Source organism: Pteronotus mesoamericanus, unplaced genomic scaffold, assembly GCF_021234165.1.
Source record: "Pteronotus mesoamericanus isolate MK-2021 breed Mesoamerican mustached bat unplaced genomic scaffold, CSHL_Meso_final scaffold_533, whole genome shotgun sequence".
NCBI classification, from domain to species: Eukaryota; Metazoa; Chordata; class Mammalia; order Chiroptera; family Mormoopidae; genus Pteronotus; species Pteronotus mesoamericanus.
In genome coordinates this window covers 7,296,758-7,309,436 of record NW_026555320.1, presented here as the reverse complement: position 1 = coordinate 7,309,436, position 12,679 = coordinate 7,296,758, and the positions used below count along the sequence as shown (strand labels likewise).

The 12,679-nt window shown below is 62.0% G+C and overlaps 1 protein-coding gene across 1 annotated transcript in view; it reads left to right on the top strand.

Moving 5' to 3' along the window:
* Positions 1-1,392: 1,392 nt before the first annotated feature.
* The window catches only part of LOC129087769 (contactin-4-like), a 268,769-nt gene continuing 257,482 nt past the window's right edge, over positions 1,393-12,679 (top strand). Inside the window, exon 1 of the mRNA XM_054594798.1 lies at positions 1,393-1,457. Coding sequence (XP_054450773.1) covers positions 1,403-1,457 — 55 coding nt within the window. The 5' untranslated portion in view covers positions 1,393-1,402. The remainder of the gene's footprint in view (positions 1,458-12,679) is intronic.

The window sequence follows — 12,679 nt, the reverse complement described above, 5'->3', positions numbered from 1 at the left end:
TGAGGTCCCTCCGAATGGCATATTGTGCGTCAGTTTCATGAGCCGGAGGGGACCCGCCCACCGGAGGAGGGGGTCCTCGAGGGCGGAGCTGGCTTCTCCTGTGGCGGGTGCAGCGCCTCCCCGAGGGTCCAGCAGGCGGAAGGCGCCCACAGGTGCCCGCTGGTGGGCGGGGGAGGGGTGGGCGGAGGGGAGCAGCAGCTGCGGTGACTTCGGTTTTGCTAAGGTCGTGCGGCCCGCCTGTGGCACCTGAGGACATGGTGGCTTTGTTGGTGTCACAGTGTTTAAGAAATAGGAACAGGAGAAGGAACTCGGGCAGACAGCGGGGTGCGGCTGCGGGGTGGGGAGGGAGTGGGTAGAGGCGGAACGGGGGCGAGGGGGACAGTGGGAGAACGTGCAGTAAAAAGGAACTACTGGAAACAAACAAAATATTTTGAACTCATTGCCAACATTTAAAACGTGGGAGGTTTTTAAATACAAAAAGAGGCTCCGCTTTTCTTTGGAAAGTCGTAGCGGCTCCCGCAGCCCTCGGTCGGCACCGCCCCAGCCCGCCGCCAGCCTCGGCATCCGCCCTCAGACCCCGCAGGCGGGGCGGGGGGGTCCCTCTGCGGGTGCCCGCCACCCACCTGCCCCACTCAGGCGCCGACCTGCCCTGTGGCGTGCGGCGCAGGGAGCCGGCACCCGCCCCGACCAACGAGTTTTAAGAATCCTGGCTCATGGGAGAATCATGTTTCTTCACTGAGCTCTGGATTTGTCCGGAAAGCCTAGTGGGCAGCCACTCCCAGGGGGTAGGACTTCCCTCGGTAGGCGCTGGGGTCGCTCATTTCTGTGGTGTTTTAGAGGTGGAATGTGGAACAGAAGAAGTACTTGAGCTACGGGGTGATTGTAAGCCCCCCACACGTGACTCCGTACGGGCCCCCGAGGCTGGCGCCGGCCCGCTCCCTGGCAGCTTCTCTGTGCTCACTCTTCGGGGTGGGTCAAGTAGCAAATAAACAGGAGCAGGGACTGGGGCCTAAGAGCCGGGAAGGACGCTGTAGAAAGCGGCCGCTTGCCCCGCCTTCGGGCGGGCTCCTGTCCCGTCAGAAGCTGCTCCTGTCCGCACGGGGACACGCCCTGTCCCGTCCCCACCTGCATGTTATTTGGCAGAAAAGAGAGGGACTGAGACGAGCGTCGCGTTGATAATGTCCCACGCTTCTCGCCTCTTTGGTAGCTCTTTTCCACGAGTGAATTGTATCTATCGGCAAGTAAACATGAACTGGCAGAAACCACAAGGAGAAGTGTTCCCTAACGTCACTGCGCTGTCTCCTCTTTCCCACAGATTAAAGGTCGAACAAAACTTAAAAGCAGCAGCCGTTCCATTCACTTGTTGTTGGACGTGCAACGCCTTTGACCTCGGGAACTGAAGATGCGGTTGCCATGGGAACTGCTGGCCCTGCAGTCATTCATGTTGTGCCTTGCAGGTAGGGTGTCATTTTAAAACTTTCTGATTTAAAAGCGCCGCTGTGTTTCACACTAATGGCCAGCGGCCCGCCCCGCCGCTGAGGGCCCGGAGGAAGCCTGCGCGCCACGGGCCGGGAGAGCGGGTGGACACTGCTCCGCGCCTCCCAGGTGGCCTTGCGGGGGCTCTTTTCCTGGCGCAGCCTCGAGAGCTCAGTGCTCACATGGCCCCTGTCTCTCTCGCCCTTTTAGAGTCGCCTGAGCCGGGGTTAGTTTGAACGTGGTTACTTTTGCCCATCCCGGCGCTCGGTGGCTGAGATTCGGGCAGTAAAGCAGGCGCTGCCGTGGAAGGGACGGTCTGCGTGGGTGGGGCGGGGGGTGGGCGGAAGTCGGTCTGGGGCTCTTTGAGTATCGTTGTTCAGATCATCCCGTCCTGGGGGGACTGACTGTCTTTTTCATTTTGAGACACCGGCTGACTAGCAGGAGCCAGAGAGCAGAAGGGCAGGGGGTTTTACCGAACACCTGCAGTCAGCTGATAGGCAGGGCGTAACGTGCCCGCACATGCTACGCATCGCTCTCTCGGCTCCCTGGAAGGTGGGAGGCGGCCAGCGAGCGTCTGTCCATCATTCTCGTGCTGACACAGCCTAACTCCAGCATGGCTGGGGGCTGCCTTCCAGGTGGGGACAGGGGGCTTCTCTCCAGAGGCTTTGGGAATGTGTCTGGTTGACCTGCTTGTGATTCAGAAGGTCGAGTCCAGGAGGGATTGGAATATATTTGCATCTTTACGGCATAAAACATGCTTTCTCTAAAGCAGCGTCACTTGCAAGCAGCCCGCTCTGTGGTGGGAACTGGGACCACGCCCCTGAGCAGGACAGGCGGTCACTGTCCTGATAGCACGGTCCCAGGCCCCTGAGTTCCAGGGCTGCGCGGCCTGCATCGCAACAGAGCGAAATGGTCACCCCGACTGGGCCATCAGGGAGGCCAGGGCAGCCCTGGTGTGCAGGGCCCCCTCGCCCTGCGCTGGGCACGGCACCCCGCTCGCGGTGGGCTTCAGCCCGCTGCACGCGCTCCTGAGCACGGGCAAGTGTCGACCGTTCATTTTCACTCTTGGGAGGGCTGTTGGTAACCTTGTTGCTGAAACACGAAGAGGCGTGGAGACCGAGCCATGGTCCCGGGCCCGTCAGTGGGAGAGGTAACCAGGTTCAGACTCAGGCAGACAGAGTCCAGAGTCCAGAGTTTCGACCGCCGTGCCTGGGGGCTTCGGCTTGACTTCTTGCTGACTTGTGTGGTGCACACTTGCAAATCCATCCTTTGGTCTTCATTCTCCCTGTGTTTTGAGATGCAAACCCCCATGTCCCGATGGACCTTGTAACACCCTGCCTTCTGGTCCTGAACTCCCTGCCCCAGATGACGTCCTGGCCGTGGGCACTTGGGCACGCGCCCCCTTTGGAGACGTTCATTCTCTCGTCCTCCGGCCAGAGGCGGAGACTTGTGGCACCGGCATTGGAGCCCAGGCTCGCTCTGCAGCTGCTCCCCTGGGCTGCCTGCGCCCGTGACCCTCCCAACACGAGGCCTCCACTGAGACGCCGCGCTGTCCCCTCGCATGAAGCCGGGATGATGCTCCCAAGAGCTCCGCGCGGTGGCTCGATTCCTCAGCACTGGGCTGCAGCCGGGTGCTCTCCAACCCGCCGTGGAGTAAATAACCATGCAGACAGTGACGGGCTGAAGATCAAGGGAGCCATTAACCGCCTGAGCCGTGCGCGGAAAAACTCGAGATTCGCCCCCAAGACATGCGCCTGCGTCTCTTGCGACCCCTTAGCATTGAGTCAGGGAATCGGTCTGTTGCTTGTTTCTGTAACTTTTTGTGGGAGCTGCTTTGAGTGGCATTAATATTCTCTCACCAGATGCCTCCTTCAGTGTGGGCAAAGTCAGGCTTTAATTAATGTTGTTGTTTTCTTGCAATTCGTCTTGATTTCATTAATTTACATAGCACTCAGCACTCGGAATTTTGAACAGATTTCTTGCTGTTCAGTGTTTTCCTTTTCTATATTTCCTTTGTCATGCATTTCTTGTGAGTTTTCTGCAAGGAAAATACGTGTGTCTATTGCGTTTATTGTCATTAGTGAATTTCAAATGAGCCTTCCCGTGAGATCGGCCATGCGACTGGGTAACCCGGCCACTCCTGCGAGACACGCGCCCTGAAGGGCCCGCAGGCGAGGCCGGGGTGTCGGCCGGTCGTTCCCCGTGCGACGCCAGGTCCTTCTCGCTGGCCAGGTGCCGAGCTCGTCACTGACACCAGTTTTAAAACTACTTTATTCCTCTTGATCCGTTTGAACCAGGGATCACAAATTACAAGGAAGCTAACAAATAAGCGGGGTGCCCTTTTCTCTCTTGTAATTATATTTTTATTTTTAATCACAGAGGGCACTCAATGGGATAGTACTTCCAGGTGTTCAGCGTAGTGATTAGGCCTGTATGCACCTTACGAAAGGATCCCCCGAGTCCGTGGCGCGCCCGCCCGCGCCCCCGGGGCGTGGTGACGTCACCGGCGGGAGCCCCCATGCCGCGCCTCACCCGTCGGTGCAGCTCCTGCGGAAAACAGGATGAAGGTTCTGTTTCCCTCACAGAGCTAAAAAAAGAACGGCCTTATGACCCAGCAGTTCCACTCGAGCTTATCCAAAGAAATCAAAAACACTAATTTGAAAGAATATGTGCATCCCTGAGTTAATCACAGCGTTGTTTACAGTCGCCAAGATTGAGAGGCAGCCCAGGTGCCCCTCAGCGAGGACAGCCCCCCGTGCGGGGACAGGCCTGCAGTGTCCGGCTGCGCCGTGCACCCCGCGCCCACGCCGCCAGCGCGTCCTCAGTTGGATGTGAACACACAGAGGCACCGGCGCAGCCCGGGTGCCGTGTGCCGGCATCGGACACTCTGGGCGCAATGCCCCTCCCTCGTCTCTGACTTCAGCTGCGGGTGGGCGGCTGCCTCCTGCCTGTTCCTGCTTCACGCCCTGCGGTCACGGGCCAAGGGGACTGTGCACCGTCAGCGCCCCCCTTGGGTACAGCCGAGAAACGCCTCGGCCAGCTCCCTGGGGCGCGCCCTCCTGCGGCGCACGGCACAGAGCCCCTCAGACGCCCCTGGGAGCCCCGGTCCGGACGCCCGCAGCGACTCCTGCGGCCTCTCCCCCCTCTCTCCTGACCCTGGATCCTGTCCCCGTGAACTGTTTCCAGCACTTTCTCTCCAGCCCCACTCTCCACCCAAGGACACACGCACGCCGCCTCATCGGGGGGGCCTGCAGCGGGGTCCTGTCGGTGCCCGGCGGGACGAGGCCCCTGGGCCGTGGGGCCATGTGACAGGTGTGTGAGCCCAGCCCTGAGCGCCGGCCGCGCGCCGGCCGCACGCCGCCCTGGAGCCGCGTCTGGAGTGTGAGGTGGGCCCCGCGGCCAGGCCCTGACACTCTCACCGGCCTCTGCTGCTTTGCCTGCTGCGGGTTTCATTGTTACCCAGCTGCCGGGCAGGTCGGTCCCCTCTGGGCCGGCGTTGCCACCTCTGCGTGGGACGCGGGGCCCGAGCAGCAGGCCCCTGACGTCCCGGGCGGCGCTACGCACACCCAGCTCGGGCCGTGCACCGCCTCGGGAGGTGGGCGGGTCTGCCGAGGCGGCTGGAGCCAGGCCTGAGTCTCCTCCGGCCAACCTGAACTCTCAGGGGGCCGGCGCCCGGCCGTGGGCCGTCGATGGGTTCCGGTTGGGAGACCTGGAAGGACAGCACGCGACGGCCGGTCCGAGTGTTCGCAGGCAGCCGGGGGCGGGAGGGCGCTTCAGCCCTCTGCCGGGGCAGAAGGCACGCCCGATGTGCTCCCCGCGGACCGTGGTGGCAGAGGGTGGCTGCGTCCCCATCTCGGTGGTGCAGTGACCGCCCTCACCAGGGACCTCTCTCTGACAAAGCGCGCCCTCTCCAGACCCAGGCACGCGGCCGATTTCCTCGCAGAGCCCGTGCCGTGGCCCCCGTGCGTCTGGGGTGGCGGTGGGGAGGGGCCCCCTCGAGTCAGGGCGTGCGCCGGGCCTGCGAGCCTGCCCGGGAGGCGCAGGGAGGCGGGCCTGGGCCCGTCCTCAGTCTCGGGGCGCCGCGGGGTCTGCGGTGGCGTGAAAGGCAAACAAACAGCGGGACACCTGCCCGGCGAGCACACGAGCGACCGCTCGGCGGTCGGCAGACGCGCTTCAGGTACAGGGAGTCTTGTCACTTGTCAGGCAGGGCTGAAGTGGCCTGTCTGTCCGTGGTTCCGGCGCTTCCCGGGGTCAGAGGCACAGCACGAGCTCCCAGCATGTCAACCTGGAGAAGAAATTTTGACGAGCACAGTCGCCCCCCATCCTGGGACACCCCAGCGAAGCCCAGGGCCAGCCCGGCACGCTCCTCCTCCGCAACGCCAGGCGGCCCCTCCTGGGGGCGGGGGAATCACACGCCCAGAGTGGACTTCCCCACCCGGCCTCGCCCCGCAGCCCGGCGCGGTCTGTCCCTTCCCACGATGCTCATGTTTGTTCCCAAGAATAAACAGAGGAGCAGGCAGTAGTCAAATAATTCACAATTCAAGACAGATATTAAACCTAGTTCTGCCTCCGTTCTTGCAAACGTAGCAAGTAGTCGACTAAGCCCCACAGCGAGGTGCATAAATGTCAGCCTTCATGCGGCGACGGCGAGGCACAGCCCCGCGGCACCCTCTCGCCTTGCTGTCCGTCCTCCTAAGAAACGGGCTCAGGGCGCGGGCCCCGCTCAGCTGCTGGGCCCCCGAGCGGACGCCCGGTGTCCCGTGCTGTCTGACGGCCACCGCCGTGGCGCGGAGCAGAGGGAGAGAAAGCTTTAACAAGAAGAGAGCGAACAACTACATTACAAAAGCAGTGGCCACAGAGATAAAAACTCAGGGAAAAAAGTGGGGAGAAAATACCCAGAAAATAATAAACAGCGAATCTCAATGTAAGTATTTAAACACACTTCACAGCGGGAAAATATTAATCAGCAATGAAGACGTCGAGGTAAATAGAGAGACGGGCAGTGATTTTATATCCCCCAGGCATGGCCATGTAGTGCCAGCCGTACAAACCCAAAGTCATTAGAAATATTCCATTAAAGAGCTCTCCTGAAGCAAACCCATTAACGGCTTCATTAGGTGTGCTCAGCCGCGCTGGATGTCTTACCTATAAATAAACCTCCCTTATGATAGCGTCCAGGACATGCTGTATCTAGGGAAAAAAATGATTGGACTCTTTTGAATGAAACAAATTAGGAACAGGAGAGAAAAACAGGCCAGCGCAACCCGAACATTAGGTGGGTTTGGTAATTCCAGGTTGGCATGCGGGCTTGGCGTGGCTGCTCAGAGCCGGAGGACAGCAGGTCGGGGGGGCCAGGGCGCCTCCGCAGGCCCAGCAGGGCCTCCGGGTGAGAAAGGCGGGGCCGCAGCCCCCCGCCCCCCCCCCCCGCCCGGAGGCTGTGGGACTGAGCTCTCCTGTCTCCGTGAGCCCTGGGCTGCTTTTCAATCCTACGTGTACCGTGTGCGGACTGAGTGTGTTCCCGCCTCCCCAGGGATGTCCCGGAGGACGGGGGCGACGCCTCCGTTCTCTGTGCTGAGCTCCGTGTGCGGGACGGAAGCAGCACCGGTGGGCGTCAGCTGTCCCTCCCCGAGCCTGCCTGGGGACCTGCCGGCGGCCGGCACGGCTGCCCTCCAAAAATGCACTTCAGTCCCAGGCGAGGCGGCCCCTGGCGCCGTGGCCGCGACGGCGCGGCCACGGCCAGGACCAGCTTCCGTGCGCACCAGCGCCCGCCCTTCTGCGGAGCGCGAGGCGCGTCCGCCGGAGCCCATGGCCCACCTTTCCTTAGCGTGACCTTGCCTACGAAGTGGGGACAGCGTAAGGACAATAACTGCCTAGGAAAGATAAAGGCCTCAGTGAGTTAAAGTCGTTGACGGGTGCAGAGCGCTCGGCAGAGGCCCAGGCTAGAGACAGGGCCTCGGGGCTGCCCGTTGATGCCACCGTTACCATCGTCCCCCGCAAGGGGCGCGGCTGCCGCAGCGGGGGGCCCGGCCTCCCGGAGCCTCTGGGGAGCGTCTCAGGTCGGACCACCCGGGAGTGTATGAAGTTGCAAAGGGATAGGCGTCCTAAAAAGAGAAGGATCTGGCGGGCCAAGATAAGGAACGATTTTTAAAAGCGTGTTGTCAAGAACAGAACAATGGAGACAAGGAGAGGCGCACGCGGAAGCCGCCGGGTCACGGACGGAGCACGCCGGCACCCAGGCGCCCTCGCGGGCCATCGCCCCGTTCCCCTCGCTCCGGGCCTACCCCGGGCGACGTTCGCCAATCACGCCGCCTGTGTGGAGCCGCATCGAGGGGCACGTGGCCCTCGCTTCTCTGAGAACACCCTGAATTTGCGTGGCACGTGTGTGTCTATGACATACTTGCTGAGCAGCCCATTTACCAGGCCTGGTAGCAGCCGGAGACGACTCCAGTAAGATAGCGAAGAGTAAACGTGTTTCTGGGCCGGAGACAGTATCGGCTTCTTGCATGTGGCCTCCCGCTCAACCTCCCAGAAGGCTTTCCCTAGAGGAGGGGTCACAGGACCTGCCTAGGGACTGGCCTGCACTGGTTGAAGGCGGTATTTGAACTTGGGTCTGTCCGGCTCTAAGGCCTGTAGACTGTGGCAGGTATTGACAAGAGTCCCTGTCCCCTGGGGGGCTGGCTTTCTGTTGAAGACCCTGGGTAATGCCACCTACTACCTCGTCAGAGAGGCGGCCGCCCCGGCCCAGACCCACAGAAGCAGGATCTCTGGAGGGAAGCCTGCAGCCGGGGTTGCTGCCGGCGCCCCCCCCCCCGGCCGCCCCAGGGACTGGGAGGCTCCTGACAGCTTGAGAACCATGCCAAGTGCTCCTGGGAGGCAAGGACGGGAGACAGTGTCCTTGTCCCAGCTTTACGCATGGGGCCGAGGGTAGCCAGCTTGCTCAAGGTTGTACGCCGGCCTCAATGTCAGATCCCTAGGCCAGCACGTTCCTTCCGCCCGGGGTCGGCCTGAGGACAGGAAGGAGGGGCTTGGCGCGAGGGAGAGGCACCCTGAGTGTTGCCGTAAATTAATGCTGTGGCCAAGCCTGGCTTCACCGCCCGCGACCTACTACCGGGGTGAGACCAGCCGCCGCTGCTTCTCTATTTTGTGATGTGATGAATGCAGAAAAGAGGTTATTCCTTAGCTTTTAAGGGAACTAGAACTACCGGCACGCTGCAGAACTTTGGAAAGCGGGACAAAAATGTTGAAGCCCCCCGCGTGTAAAATCGAGTGTAATTATCGATCATTTTGGCGAAGAGCAAGTCCATGTCGTAGGTGCGCGTTCTGGGCTTAGAGGCGTCAAAGAACAGTGTCCATCCTTTGCGGAAGCCCCGTGGACTTCGGGGCATTCGGGCTGTCAGGGCGATGAGGAGCCTTTCCTTCCGGAAGCCGGCGGCGCGGCCTCTTCTGGGAGGCGGGCGCGGGGAGAGGGCGGGCCTGCGCACCGGGACGGCGGCTCGTTTCCAAGGCCCCCTCGCCCCGGCAAGGGCCGCAAGGCGCCCGCGCCAGCCCCCGAGGACGTGGCGGGTGTGCCCGGACTGCGCCGTGGCTCCGGAGTGCCTGAGCGTGGCTGCCACGCTCACACGTGGCCACAGACCGAAGGGCTTAAAGCGGCGGAAGATATTCTCTCCCAGTTTTCGGTGCTGAGTTCAAAACCAAGGCGTTTGGGGAAGGCCCTCCGTGCCTCCCGGAGGAGCCTTGCTCCGGCCCCGCCCAGCTGTCCACCCCTGTCCCGCGTCCCCGTGCTGCCTTGGCGTGCAGGACGCCCCGCGCAGGGAAGGAATGGAGAAGACCTCATCGGTAACTTTTATATCATCAGATGTTGGCGAGAATGCATTGCGTTAAAGAAAACACTCATTTCGCTGGTTAGTTTCCCCTTTCTTTCAAGGTGGGAACTGGAAAACGGGCAGTCTCGTCCGGGCCTCCCATTCCATTCCCGCCGGGGGCAGAGCCACGGGAGACCCGGGAGCTGGCCCAGCAGCTCACCTGGGACTGTAGCGAGAATGGTCGCCTGCCTTCCCTGTCCCCGCGGAGGCGGAAGGTGCGGAGGGGCGGGTGCGGTGGGAGGGGCGCAGCACGCATATTTGCTGGGCTGTCCGTGGGCTCAGAGGCAGGGGTGGGTGCCCCTTCATGGCCGCCCCTCCACGAAGCCTTCGGAGAGCAGAGCGTGCTGAGGTTCTGGATCCAGCAGAAACGGGGGCACCGGAAGGTCTTCTAGAAGATTTTTCCCAGGAAACCTGCGAAGTGCACGGACCAAAACAGAAGTCATCGGTACACAAAGGTCCGGAGGAGTGTCGTCCTTCGCAGCCCTGGCAGGGGAACCGCGCCGATGGCTGCCCGCCGGCGAGCAGATAGGCAGGCGGCGCGCCCGCCGGTGGACTGTTACCCGCCCGTGACAGACAAACAGCGGGGCAGGGGTGCGAGGGCGTGGTGGGCGGGACCAGGGGCCCACCGCCCGGTACCATCACCTCGGGTCTAGGACTCGACCACGGGGCGGGGGCCCGGACATTCAGGCCGCTTGGATGTGCCTGTTAAAAGTGCAGCGCGGGGGCGGGGGGTGAATTGCAGGTCAGGTAACAGTAAGCCTGACCGCGGTCGCCCGGGAGACCGCGGGGCTGTCAGGGGGCGGGTTGCTCACTCCGGCTCAGCGGGGCCGCGGGCCGGGCCCCACTGCCTCTCTGCGCAGCCGGGCTGGCTGGCAGGGCCCCGGGCGCGCCTTCCGACCCAGGCGTCCGGAGCTCTCACCGCAGCCTCTCGTCCCTTGTCTGGGCGGGGACCCCCGTGCGCGTTCGCGGGCCTCGGGCCTTGCGGCTGCCTCTGCCCCACACCCAGGGTGCGGCTCCTGTGCTGAGAGAGGAGGGAGACCGTGAGCCTCCCCGGGAAGGCGCTCCGATGTGAAGGCAGCTGCGGGGTGAGGTCGGACCCCTCAGGGCCAGAGAGCAGAGACCTCGGGCTCAGGGGCGAGGCCGTCGGTACGAGGGGCCCTTGGGCGGCATGGGTTCCCGAGGAAGCCGCCGCCTCTGCGTTCCCCGCCTGTCAGACCAGCCCGCTGGCCGCCCACGTTCAAAGTCCACGCGGAGTCTCATTAACCTGCCCCCACCTGAGCCCCAGGCCCCGGGTCACAGTGTGGACACGGTTCCGAGGCAAACAGGGAGGGCAGTTTCGAGGACAAAGGGGCCTGGGGAACACACGACGTCATCAGCCGGCACCGCGAGTCTCTAAAGCCAGGACCCCGGCGGCGCGTGCTTCTCCAGCTCCGGGCGGCGAGAGGAGCCGACTCGGCCAGACGCGCGTCCGCTCTGTTGCTGTGGAAACAGACGTCGAGCAAACCACGCAGGATGAACCTGAGGTACAGAAGCCAGGGCTCCTCCTGCCCCAGGGACTTGCAGTGTGAGGCCACCGGTCAGCAGCAACCGCGACCGCAAACGCGTTCCTTCTGCAGCCAGAGGCGAGGTCATCAGAGCGGTGCCCGCGTGAGGGCCGGCGCCCCCCTGGGCAGAGGCCGAAACCGAGACGGGGAAGGGTTAGCGCTTTTGCCCTACTTCACACGGCTTCACACAGCGACACATGGCGACACACAGCGACACACAGCGAACCGCTGCCGGGGCGGGGGGCGTCAGAGAGTGGGCACATTGGGTTTATTTTCATCAAAATAGCGCTTCTTCCTGGCACAGACTTGGTCATTCTTGCTACATCTTCACATGTCTAAACTCTTTAGGTAAATGGCCGTGGATTTTATTCCAAAGGGTGTTGTGGTGAAAACTTTTCCATTGCCTTTGTTCACTGTTTTCAACTGAAAATAGGGGTGTCAGGCGAACAGTGGCCTGCCGTCTTCTGATGCAGCGGCAAATTAATTTGGAGATAAGACTTATTCCTTCTAGAACTTACGGTTCCTCTTAAGATATTACACATTATTTCTTCATTTACTCCTTTATTGGATAACGTTTTACTAAGCACCTACTACTTTCTGTGAAACATCAAGATGTTTGTAATTCAGTCCAGAGCTGTAAGGAGCTTGTGCTCTCGTGGGCTGCAACAGTCTGCTTCGAACTCACACGCCCTGCCAGACCCACGTGGGAAACCCAGGGCCCTTTTCCGTGAGCTGTCACTCTTCAAAGCCAGGAGCCGCGGCCTTGGGGGCCCGCAGTGGCCCGGCCACGGGGCTGGGGCTCAGAGACACCGTCGTGGCCACTGGCTCCGCGGCGGTGGGGCGACCTCTGGGGGGGCTCCTTCACGGCTCGTACACAGCCGGAGCGCGGGGACGTCTGCCTCCGCCCCGAGAGAGGTCCTTTGTCCGCCCCAGCGCTCGCCTCCCTTGCATTGTCACCCGGTTTCCTGCCCACCTCGTGGGGGCTCCGTGGGGGCTTCTTTCTCTCTCCTCGGACCCACTCTGGGGCTCCTCCTCCACCCCTCCCTCCTCCGTCCCGGGGCCTTCTCAGTCTAATTATATCTCAGCTTAAAATGCAGATGTAAAGCTAATGAAATTGTCTGCAGACTCCAACTGTTCACCTCCCTCTGAGCTGCAATGAGTGAAGTTTAATTTATTTGTTTAAAACTCAGGCTAATGTATTCATAGATTCCAATAGGGTAAGCGCTTTGTCTGTGTGTCTCCTTCGCTTCTTTTAAAGCAGAGAGTGAAATTCGCTAACAAAAGCTTGTTCCTGAATAACACAGCACCCCCATGGGAGTTGGGCTAATTCCGAGAACAGAAGGAAACCAAACCAGATCCCCACCTGTAAGTAAAAGGGGCAAAGATAAAAAATGCAGCGGTGTTTGTCTGGGCCAGCGGTTCCGCCAGGCCCGGGCGGGCTGCTCGCCGCGGACGTTCACTCCGGAGTGGGGGGCTCCTGGGGAGACTGGCACAGAGGGGTGCGCGTGCAGGACCCCTGCAAAGGACGCGTGCCACCTGCAGGCGGCGCCGTCCGCTGCACCTTCCCTCGCAGGGCACTCGCGGACGCACGCCCTCTTCCGGGGCAGGCTTTCTCCCCAGCAGCGCGGCGTTTGCTCCCAGACCCGGTTTCAGCGGAACAGGCGCCTGGCTAGGCCCAGAGCCCGACGCGGGGCGCTGGCGGTGGCGTCTGCCCGCTCTGCGCCCTGGCGGCACGGACGGGACGGGAAGCGGGCCGCTGCCTGCTGCAGCCCCCAGGGGTCCATGATCCCACACTGT